This window comes from Hyperoodon ampullatus (genome assembly GCF_949752795.1).
Source record: "Hyperoodon ampullatus genome assembly, chromosome: 19".
NCBI classification, from domain to species: Eukaryota; Metazoa; Chordata; class Mammalia; order Artiodactyla; family Ziphiidae; genus Hyperoodon; species Hyperoodon ampullatus.
The window spans coordinates 28,848,309-28,860,931 of NC_136932.1; the positions used below are offsets into that span (position 1 = coordinate 28,848,309).

A 12,623-nucleotide genomic window follows, 5' to 3' on the forward strand; every position below is an offset into this window, starting at 1 on the left:
TTATTTCTCTAGCTAGGCAGCACCATTGACATTTTGGGCTGGATAATTCATTGCTGTGGGAGGCTCTCCTGTACACTGTTGGATGTTTAGTAGCATCTCTGGTCTCTGTCCACTAGATGCCGGTAGCATATACAGTTCTGACAAGCAAAACTGTCTCCAGACACTACCAAATGTCACCTGTGTGCAAAATCACCCTGGTTGAGAACCACTGCTCTTGATACTGGGTGATGTTGGATGCTCAGCATGATCCTGCTCTGTGCTGGAACTGTCACCTCGGGGTACAATGGAGACTGAGCTACAACTTCCTTAATGAGCTCTGGAGGCTGAGATGGGGTCTTCTGCTGGACTGGAGAAGGTTCAACCTCTTTAGTGACCTGTGGATTTATGGGAAGTGCCAGAGCCAGAGATTTAACAGTGACATTGTACAAGTGTGACTGCTGAGCTTCATTTACCCCATGATGAATACATGGTCAAACATGGTCAAACCTCCTTAAGTGTCTCCAAAGGCCGGGCGAGGGCCTCCTGAGGACTTGAAGTTTCTAGTTACTCAGGGGCCACTGAAGGCTGAGATGGAGCCTCCTAAGGAAGTGGAGGTGGTTCTACCTCTTCAGTGGGCTCTGCATGCTGAGCCTGGGCCTCTGCCTGCGGTGAAAAAGATTCAACGTCCTCAGGGGTCTGTGGATGCTGAGCAGGGGCCTCTTGATGAGGTAAAGATTCAGCCTCCTCAGTGAGCTCTGGATGACGATTTTGGGCCTCCTGCTGGGATGGAGAAATTTCAGCTTCCTCAGGGGGCGCTGGCGGTTCATCTGTGCTCCCCAGAAAATCCCTAGGTATGCTCTCCTCAGGATAAAATGCATCCATACTGGGATGTGAATAATCACCCTGCAACTGTTGTTCTAGACTCTCAAATTGGCCTATAGTTCCAACAACAACTTTGGCAAGCCGTCGATGCTGAGCTAGAACGTTCTTCAGGTTTGGGGGTGAAACAATAAAGCTCATTGGTTTTGAGCTCTTACTACCTAGAGGTGGAACGAGTATTTCAAATGATTGGTGACCTTCAGCCTGATCTAGACCTATGTGTTTAGTCTTACTTTTGTGTCGAGGAGGCAGAACCAAGGGCTGATTCTGATCCCACTCTAGCACTGGAACCGCCTCTGGGAGCTTTTAATGTTGGATTTGCTCGTTATTCAGATACTGATGTGGAACAACAAACTGATCTGGCCCTGTAGGGAGCTCTCCAACGGAATCCGTGTCCGCGTATGGAGCCTCAGTCTCAGTCAACTCCTGATGGGGTGGTGCCAACATATGGACTGGAGACGAGGACGTCAAGTAATTAAAGCCCCCGGCTTCTGCCAGGGGTGTAAGGGCATGGGGCAATTTGGGAGGGCTGTCTCAAGCGCATGAAGACCAAGTCTCGGTCAGCCGCGGGGGGTAGGGGGTCACCTGGACGGGGCCCAGGGCCCACTCCGGAGGCTGAACTGCCTGGACTAGAAGCCACCGTCGTTGCCATGTGAGGAGGAGCCGTGGGGCGCAGCAGCGACACAGAGGCACAGCCAGGACATAACATGTGGCGGCTCCCAGGCACAGCGACCCAGGCCAGCGAGAAGCCAGAGCCACATCCTCCTTCAGAGCCGAACTGAACCGTTATGCCAGCGCTGCAACGCGAGGGCTCACCGTTAGCAACCGTTAGCAACCGCGCGCCCCTCCCCCACCTAACGTCCACTCCACCTTTATTAGGCTCCTGCGGAGATCCAATGCACGCCAGCAGAGTGAGCCTTTTTCCCAGAGTCCCCAGGGCACAAGCCACCCTTCCCCTTGCAAAGGCAACAATTACCTCCTGCCGGGCCCCCTTCCCAACCCCGCCCTGACCTCCCAGGCCCCAAACAATGAGGCGGGATTTGGGCTGCAGACCCCAGTGGCCCCAAACTCCAGCAGCCCAGGGGTGGAGGGGGGTTGGGAAGGATGCAGAGCTTCCCGAGGAAACCACAGGATGTGGCATTCTGGGAAATTCAAAAGTGCTAGTGCAGTTCTGGCAATCTGAACTCTTCCTCCTCGAAGCTGAAGTCTGAGAGACATTCTTCCTCCCTTTGCCTACAGGCCTGACAAGAAAAGTAGCTGACCTGCAAAATGAGCACCAGTCACGGTGGCGGGAGGGGAACACACCTTACAATTATTCTAAAATGTTGCCATTTCCTCCAAACTCTCAGTATTCACGTCTCATTATCAATTCACCATTCTGTCATCAGAGGTTACCACTGAATCAGTGATGACTCCAGAACTTCTGTAGGAGGGGTTTGGGGCAGGTGAGCAATTCATTCTGGGAAAGAGGGTCTAAAACCAAGTGAATGGCCCTTTATATTAGCATGGGAAAACTTCCCCCATCCCACCTTGTCTCAACAGAACCTTTAATCTAGAAAAAACTACTGTGTCACTTTTCAGAGGTCTACCCTGTGTGCAGACATGGAGAAGACACTTAGAATGTTAAAGTCAGCATGTTAAGTAATTTTCTTCAAATACTGTAACTAGCACCCAGTTTACTTTCTTCACAGTCCTTTTCATAATCTATTTAATTTTAGTCCTTTTTAGTTGTCTGGTACACCTGTAACACCTAAACTCCAAGAGAGAAGGAGCTTCATCTTATTTCCAGTGCCTAGCACATAATGGTTTCTCAATGGAACTGATTCCAAGATTGGCCTCATGTAGGAATGGATCTGTTGTTATAATCAGTTTTCCGAAATCTTTACTATCAATACGGAGTCCTTTCTTCTCACATTTCACAGGAAGCTGGACTTCTTAATGGATTAAACATGGATACGTTTGAAGTTTCCTTGACTGATTTCAATTGAATTAAAATAATTATTTTGTACAGGAAAAACCTTCAAAATTTTTACATTTTTCAGAACATAACCACCTTTTCTTTCTCTACTTTCTTCCCTTCAAAACAAACTTTGCAACGTTGGGGTGAGTTAAATAATCAGAAAACTAGCCCCAAAATAAGCTCTCAATGACATGAAACACATTTTTGGCTCCTTTTTAATAAAAATCCTATATAGAATACATTAATGTTTTCTTTTAGAAATTACGTTGACAACTTAATCCCTAATTCGAGGCATCCATATAATTGGTTTACAGAAAGGTTCTTCGGCAAAATATTTAACACAAGATATATATGAGATGCTGAGATCTGGGTAATGTACCTTACTTGAAAGGCATGAATAGTTTTAAAACACTGTAGCATAATCACGCTTAAGGCCATAGTTACTTTGTTCCCAAATCCCTGCAATTCTATTTGAGGGGAGTTCTAAAGGGCCTGTGTCTTCTCCTGTGTCCACAACTGTAGACGTACACTGATGGCCCTCAATCCTGCTCTCCAAACTTCAAATAACGGGCCAGAGACAAGGCTCGGGACTTGGAAAAGTCCTAGAAATTCCCTGCCTCAAAAGCAGTTTCAGAGTTTCACATTTTCCTAAGGAAGACAGAGCTGAGTAGACATGCCAAAGTCTTCCAAATCCTGCTGCTTGTTTTGAATTATGGCTACACTGGCTGTGTACCCCTTGAGTTTGTATCTCCACATACTTGAATTAAATCCTGTAGTTCCTCTTTGGTTCTAGCATCTGTGACCTCTTCACAGAGTCTATATGCCACGGCTGTTTTACCAATATCTGAAATAAAGTTAACAAGGATCAATTCAGAAGTTTTCTTGTTCTAAAACTTCCTGTATACAATGGTAGCACCCAATAATTAGACATTCTTTTGATTTCTAAAAGCAGAAAATAAGAGCATTTTCCTAGAAGTTCCCTCATCTGATACTCCAGTTTTTATCATAATTATTTGTGAAAAAATAGATAAGAAGTATCAACTTTGGTTCAAAAACCTTTATGATCTTAGAAATAAGAACTAAGGAATAATGACATAGAAATTAAAAGCTGTGGAAACAAAAATGTTCAATCACAATACAATGAAATAGGAAGGCATTAGGTGGGCGTCAAAATGAGTTCAAACCTGGAGAGATACCACTGGACTATAATAGATACTTCATATTAGAAGCAAGGCAAGTGCCTACTCCTTGGGACCAAAATTCTACCAGATACAATGAACAAAGCTTTGGAGACAGAGACAGAGAGAGACAGCATTTGAACACTCTACTGGCAGAGACTGGCCCATGTACCTTTTGGACAATACAGCTTTCCTCAAGGCAAGCTAGAGCCACCAGGCTTTTTGGTCTAAGGAGTTTGGAGTACATATAAGGAATACCTTGGCATATTAGGGACAAACAACCCAGACATTTAGTTTGGTTCTTAAAGGTTGTTACCCAGAGTTGACAGCTGATGGAGATTCTGCCTGATGACCAGGGAAGTCAAACTTCACTGGAAGGACTGCCCAGGCTGGAAGGCCAAGACCAATCCAGGGTCAACTCTTACAAGCAAATAAGGTCTCTGACAACTTAGCTCGGATTTTCTCTAAGCCTGAAGGGCTGTGAAGCAGGGGAGCAATTCTGTTCCGGGAATCTACTGATCATAAAGTTTCCTTTGGGCACAGCCTGTGACATTCTCACCGCTGTATAACTCGATAGGGAACACAATCAACGCTATTCAGTAGCATGACCACTTTCAAGGCTCACAAAAACGTAGCCAATTATTATATAAGAATCATATTCACCCAATATATCAGAAATGAAAACTGAAATTAAACTGATTTCAAAAACATAATCTAATAAACTCTTCAACAAGAAAAAAACGATAATAATCATAGTCAATATATTTTCTCTGCTTACTATGTTTCAGGCATAGTTCTAAGCTTTCTATATTCATCATCTCATTTACTCTTACAATATCCTCCATTAGGTGATAAGCTGTATTACTAATCCTATTTGCAGATAAAGAAATTGCAGCTTAGACATATTAAATACCTTCAAATGTCTCTGGCTAGAAAAACCTAAAATTGCAACAACAACAACAACAACAAAATCTAAGAGACAAAGTTAGGGCTCAAACACAGGTGTCCAAGGCTTATAATCAGTACACTATTCTGTAAGATAAGCAAGCAATTGGGGAAGAACTGGATCAAACACTTCCTGTATGTACTGTGGCAAGTCACTCTACATCTAAACACTGGGGACAATAATATTTGCTGTCATTTTTCTCATAAATCCCACAAAGAACAAATTTAAGACTGCTGCTGTGAAAGCATCTGGTGAATGAAAGAATATGTAATGTTTTAGATAACCATTATTTTCATCCAATTAACTTTTCAAGTAACATTATTTGCTCACTGAAACTGACGTACTTCAAGGATAATCAAAAAGGTCTTACCTAAAGCCACAATCAGCAGTTTCTGGAATGCATCTGTCATAGCCTTCTGAAGAGCAAGCTTCTGGGTTACCTTCCTTTCCATAGGGAATGATAATGACCCTAAATCCAACCAAAACAGATGAATTTAAAATGCCTGTCTGAATAACTGATTTCTAGGTTATGTGTGTAAAACTAAAAATGCATCTGTGATTCTTAGATCATTATCTTAGTGACTAAGGGCAGGCACAACACTGGGGTACGGGTGAATGTCTCTTTTGTAGGTATACCTTGGCATGGCACATTTTTACTGCTCAGATCTATTCTGGAAGTTCCTAAAATACTCGATGGGAAATGCAAACCAAGTACGTGGCACAAATCTCATACTACTCACAGATTTCAAATGGACAAGCTGAGGCTGCACTGCTACAGACCCTGCTCTCCTGTGCGTAAAGGGCTGGATTCATACAGTGAGATAGATTTGGTGGTAGTGCAGATGATCTGGCCTCTCCTCAACCATCACCCACTCAGGTGGATGGTGGAGCCTCCTCCACTCCATTCGCTAACAGCTCTGCCTCTGAGTTAAAACCCTAAGCCCAAGTGCCATGGATTCTAGGAAAATACTCAGTACCAATCGGAATCCCCTTTCTAGGGATCTACATTAACTTTTTCTGCTCAGGCCCTACTATAGGAGGCAAAGGACTGAATGTTGACACAAGAGTTTATTTCAATCTTTAGACAATGATTTTGTTGGGATAACTGAAGGCCAGAAGACATCTGTATTTGAAGGAATATTTTAGCACATAACAAATTATTAACAACAACAACAACAAAAACTAACTAATTTTCCCTCCTCCTAAGCTTCTTGGCAGGCGGTCAGTTCTAAAATTCTAAAGTTTAAGGTGCTGTCAGGTATTGCCTAAGATAAATACCTATATTGTCAGGCAGAAAAAATCTGCCCAGGGCTTTAGTGGCTTAGAAAAGTGATGATGTATCTGAAAAGGTGAGTTTCAGAAAGAAAGGAAAAAAGAGAAATCCCACTCCCTCACCTCCCCACACACAAACATACTGGAAAACAGACCTTCCTCCAACTTATCCAAAGGTTCCTCAGCCATGACAACTCCGGGACTCCTGCACTCATGGGAGGGCAACACCAGCTCGAAAGCACAGAAGAACTTCAGGCTTTGCTTCTGAATTGGTGTCACAATATATTCATTTTCCCTTTCTTCAAGGTTAGAAAGATCCTGAAGCTGTTAGGATTATGAATTAAACGCTAGACTTCAAAATATCCTGTTGTTAGAAATAAAAACGAAACTCCAGCAATCCCAGGTAATAGTTTAGGTATGCAATAGCTTCAAAATCAAGTTGAGACTTGCAAATGAATGACTAGATATGGAAAACTATTTTTTATTATATACCATACAAATACTGGAGAAAATTATGGACACCGCCATCCAAGTCATTAAGATTATCACTAATTCTAGGTGGCAGGCCAATGCTCACATACTTCCATGTGGAAGGCTCTCACATCTCCTCCTCATAGCCCTGTTCTATTCTTCTCTCTAAAGTCTAGGAGTTCAATGTTGAAAGGAGTCTGGTTAGTCAAAGAAAATCTACAGAGTTTACATTGATGATCCTTTTTGACCACCCATTGAAACCAAAGTAGTGATTTGCCAATTCTTGGCATCTGGAGCTGTTTAGGGCCAGCGTATTATGTTGAACTGCCTTATGTCTGGTGCCAAGACGAACCTAAAGACATAAAAGTCCTAAAAATATCACAATCCTACATAGAGACTTGTTTTGGATATACCTGAGATTTATCAACACCAATTTCATAGAGTGGTTGTGAAGATTAAGTAGGACATTTTAAGCAATGAGCTCACAGTCAGCCCTAAATAAATGTTATTTATTATTTTTAAGTCAGTACTTTTCTGCATCATTTCCAGGGCCCCTGATTAACCGGAAGGTTCCCTGACCTCTGGTGGTGAAAGTGATGATGAAAACAACCAAGGAAGCCCAGCAGAAGCCTATTATGGGGCTGGGGGTAAGCAAAGGAAGTGAACTGTTTTACTCGTCTCATCCTGTAGCTCCTGCTTGAAAATATGACCTGAAGGAGGAGGTAAGATGGACCTGCCACTGAATCAGGACCTTAATCTGTAGCACCCCCTCCCCAAGTTACTAACCCCTGTTAGAAGAGGGAATACCTATACCTGTATAAATGTAAATAAAGCAACCAAAAGAATTAGGGGTTCATCTGCATTAACAAGCTTCTTTGAGAGTGCAAATATTTCCAGTCTTAACTCTCTAAATAACTTACATATTACTGTGGATTTTTTACATCACTAGTTCTTTCTTAAATATCTATTTCCACTTTGAACAGGGTGTAGTATATAAATATAGTCATAAAAATTCAAATAATACAAATAAAGTCAAAGCATTGTTAATTCTTTATGGATTGGTTTGTGCATTTTCCTCTGTCACTAGTTTATGAGCTCCTTAAGTGCTTGAAGGAACCATATATTATTCTTTCCTTGTTACCAGAAGCAAGCATAGATCTTGGCATATAATAGAGGAGTGATGGTCTGTTGACTGAGTGAATGAATGAGTACATAAGACAATGAAATTACTTTCTCCAACTGAAGCTGCCTGCTGGGAAGGAGAAATGAAGACTAATTTTTAAATGTTGAGTGTCGCATGAGAGGCTAGGCCCTGTACGGTGAGTCATAATGGAGCTGTCCTGGACAATTAGGCAGCTTCAGAAGGGCTCTGAGCCCCTGGTAGTAGAGACAGTTGACATCTGGGATAACCTTGCCACAGTTCTTGCTGGCAAACATCTCCCTTCGTGCTACTGAGAAAAACTCAGATACATTAGGCCTTTCCTTCATTTTATTTTAAGATGTTATTCACTTTTCTGTATTTATAAAAATACAGGGGAAAAAGATAAGAATTATGTATACATGCCAATGAATAAAGGAACACATAATTGGAACTTCCCTGCTGGTGCAGTGGTTAAGACTCTGTGCTCCCAATGCAGGGAGCCCGGGTTCGATCCCTGGTCAGGGAAATAGGTCTCACATGCATGCTGCAACTAAGAGTTCACACACCACAGTTAAGGAACCTGCGAGCCGCAACTAAAGGAGCCTGCCTGCTGCAACTGGGGAGCCCTTGAGCCGCAACTAAGGAGCCAACCTGCTGCAACTAAGACCCGGTGCAACCAAATAAATAAATAATTAAAATTTAAAAAGAACACATAATTAAAGTAGATAACAATATCGGGGGAGTGGGTAGTAAACTAGGCTCTGCATTAACAAAAAAAATCTAGGGCTTCCCTGGTGGCACGGTGTTTGAGAGAACGCCTGCCGATGCAGGGGACACGGGTTCATATCCCGGTTCAGGAAGATCCCACATGCCTCAGAGTGGCTGGGCCCATGAGCCATGGCTGCTGTGCCTGCGCGTCCGGAGTCTGTGCTGCACAATGGGAGAGGCCACAACAGTGAGAGGCCCGCGTACCGCAAAAAAAAAAAAAAAAAAAAAAAAAAAAAAAAACGGAAAGTGCAAAACTGTTTCCTATCCCAGACTCCTATCTTCCGTCTTACAATACTGTAACTGACACTTCAGAGAATCAAAGTCCACACCGTGTAGGATTTTTCCCACCAGTACAAAACACTGGCTCAAGGGCAAGTTCGAACTGGCTATTAATTCAGTTCAGCAAACATTTCCTGAGGCCAGGCCCTGTGTTAGCAGCACTAAACTCAAAGAGGAAGCATGCCATCACTGCTTTCAAGAAACTCAGATTCTAGCAAGACAGGCAAAGCACAAATGAAAAATAACAAGAAATACCTTCCATCTGCCGAAAGGCATGAGCTGCCCTCAAAAGAAGAACACAAGTTCACTGTGCAGAGTTGATAGGGAGAGCACAGGGGAGTTTATCAGAGAGAATGCACAAGAAGTCACCAAGACAAGAAAAAGCACATGATACACTCCAGGTGTGTCAGAGAAGGAGGGATAGGAGCTATGAATGTCCTCCAATGTCACAAGAAGTGAGGGCTTTATTCCATAGCAATGGAGCATGATGGGAGGTGTTTAAATAAAGAAGAAACCTATCGGGCAGTGCAGTGGTTGGGACTCCGCGCTTCCTCCACGGCGGAAAGGGGCGGGGGGAGGGTTTGATCCCTGGTCGGGAACTAAGATCCCGCAGGCGGCATGTTGTGGTCAAAAAAAAAAAAAAAAAAAAAGAAGGAACCTATCATGTAGAAGTCCTGTGAACAACTGGTGATAAGCAGGCATTGCCATTAATAACACACCACTAAGCAGTCCAAGTAATAGAGATTGAGAATTCAAGCACAGCCTCTCCTGAGCTATACCACTCATAATGCAGGGAGCAGCAATCCTGGGCAAAGAAGACATAAGATCCTCTGACCTGACAGTCACAACATTGCTCCGGCGGACCATGCTTGCAGACCTCCCACCACCATGTCTGTTGGCTCCGAGACTGCTCTTCTTGCCTGTTCCCAACCTCACTCACTCTCCCCACTTTCTACCTCACCAAACGGCCCCAAAGTACAGGTCTCCTCCATCCTTCCAAAGCTCAATTTATGCCACTTCGCTCTTAAGAAAGACCCACGTTAGCGCCTGTTTTCCCAACCAAAAGAAATCCAAAGAGGTATCTATTTTCACAAAAAAAGGGGGGGAAATGAGAACAGTGCCCGGCATGTGTTGTGCAGCAGCCCGTACAGAGGCAATTCGCACTGTGGGCTGCAAAAGCGGGTGCAAGGGGCACCACCCAGCTCCTTCCTGGGAACCACACTCAGCACCTCAGCATCAAGCCACCATAGCTTTGAACTGTCACTGAGCTTCTGTACTTTAGCTCAATTTATTTTGTGCTTCCGTTGGCAAGATGTGTCCTATGGTCACTGCTTCTTCACTTTATGCCACTTCGGCTTATGAAAGGTTTCATGGGAACGCTCTGCTTTCAGTCATTGGGGGAAACCCATACTTATTGTCCTCCCGCCTCCCTCCAGGCTACGCATCCACTCTCGGCCTGGCCTTTCCAGCTTTGAAAAGACAACCCGGCTCCGCCCTCTACCGCCTATATATTGCAGTGAAAGATGAGGGGAGAAGCTGACAGGCAGACAAAAGGCAGCAGCAGTGAGTGAGGCCTGACGACAGACGTCGGAAGAGTTCCAGGCCCCTTCAACTTTTGAGATGTTTGGTATAATAAAAAATGTAGAAACACCTAAGGGATGGGATGAGAAAGAGCTCAAAATGGACTTCAGTATTTGTTAGCATTTGTTAAATATGGGTGGTACATACACGGGGTACAATGTAATATTCTCCACTTTTCTCAGTATGAAATTTTTAATTAAAAAATACCAAAACACGGTTTTAAAACTTACAGGATATTTAAAATGTTTATACATTTGACAAGTTAATACAACACAAAAAAAATGAAATCTAATTGTGTAATTCACAAGGTAATCCAACAAATATTTAGAGTATTGCATCCTCAGACATTACATGGCCTCCCTTTAAACTTCCTCAGCTCTCCCTCAGTGGGCTGTAATTCCCAGTTTACTTTAAGGGAACTTCAATATTTAAGTTATGGTTGATGTTTATGTCCCTTATACAAACATGCATTAATTTCAGGAAATCAATTATCAAACAAACATCAAAAGTAATCATTTCTACATTAGTAATGTGACTTTGCCCATTAGAGATCAGAATGGCATTACAAGATCATCAGTCACTTATTCTATAGGCCAGAGTTGATGTTATTGACATTTTGGGCTGAACAATTCTTTGTCGCGGAAGGCTGTCCTGTGCCTCATAAATGTTTCAGCAGCATCCCGGCCTCTGACCACTAGGTGCCAGGAGCACGTCTCCTGACTTACGACAACTAAAGATGTCTGTCTCCAGACATCAGCAAATGTCCCCTGGGGTGGCAAAATCATTCCTGGTTGACACCTACTGATATAAACAAGCATATAGTGTTTGCTTGCCAAATAACAGCAACAGAAGATGGATAAATCCATGGATTCCAAAGGTCCTAGATTTAGCAAATCTTCTCTATAAAACTCTTAGCCCACATCTAGAAAATATTACAAAAGGAAGCAAAATGAAAAGAAAAACTAACAACACATGAGCTAAAATCTTTACTAGGGACAGAACACAGCATAGTGATCCAAAGCACAGACTTGGAGCCAGAGGACTTACATTCAGAACTCACCAGCTGTCACTCACCAACTGTGTCACTCACCAGCTGTGTGACCTGGAGCAAATGACTTAGCCTCAAGTATCTCAACTTGCTCACCTCTAAAATGGCAAGGAGACAACTAATACCTACCTCCTATGGTTATTTATTTTCACTTAAGAATTAAGCGAAATAATACGTGTAAAGTGCTTAAAAGAATGCCTGGCATACAGTGAGTGCTCAGTAAGTGTTAGCTAGTGTTATTTCACTAAAATTCCATATTTTCAATTTATACAAAGTGGAAATCACTTTACAGATTTCAACATACAACACTGTATTTATAGAAAATAAAATATCATGCTATGTAACTACTTTATCTACTTGACAGAGGAATTATTTTCACCCATTTTCAACATCTCGGTAAACTAATAATGGTTATGATTATGCAATCATAATAATGATTATGCTCTCCAATAGCCACTGGAGAAACAAGTGTACTTGTACATCGCTGACAAAGACAAGCTAACCCCTAAAACTGGCTCTGAGGGGAGATCACAAAGCCTACCATCAACATTAATCACCAAACATATTAGCCAGGGATATCTCAATAAAAGTAACACAGAAGTAGAGATTAGGGACAGAATTACTAACTCCCGGAGCTATGGGGGGAAGTGACTTAATTTCAAGAGTTAATGTCTCTGATATGTAGGCTCAGGTGCCCACCTCAGCACTGGATATGAAGATGCCTACCACAATTAATCAGGTCCCAACAGTTCAATTCTAACTGCGGTCTCCCTGAACCTCACTGTGGCTACTTCTGTAGCGTAGCTCTCCATACAAGGCAGGTCTCTGGTAACTGTCTTCTCTGGTTCTTCAGAAAACAGCATGACCTGGCTACACATACTCCTGAAGAAGTTCAAGCGTCTTCATGAAAAACATAAAATAGAAACTGCCAGCCGAAGTCAAAGTGAGACAATGTCTCAAGCCACACTAAAATGGACTATAAAAAATACAGAGATCTAGAAACTACCTCTATACGACGCCAGCACCAGACACACATCACCGTGTAGCCAACACTCTTGGCCAGGATACACGGATACACCCGTGTCTACAGCATGCAACCCTGCCACATAGCAGACAGACAC

General features: G+C 42.9%; 1 protein-coding gene across 1 annotated transcript in view; it reads right to left on the minus strand.

The window, feature by feature from the left end:
• Positions 1–2,018: 2,018 nt before the first annotated feature.
• Positions 2,019–12,623, minus strand: part of LOC307067913 (RAD52 motif-containing protein 1-like) — a gene marked incomplete at both ends in the record, with an annotated part of 278,899 nt that continues 268,294 nt past the window's right edge. Inside the window, 2 exons of the mRNA XM_079725538.1 lie at positions 2,019–2,120; positions 3,577–3,662. Coding sequence (XP_079581664.1) covers positions 2,019–2,120; positions 3,577–3,662 — 188 coding nt within the window. The remainder of the gene's footprint in view (positions 2,121–3,576; positions 3,663–12,623) is intronic.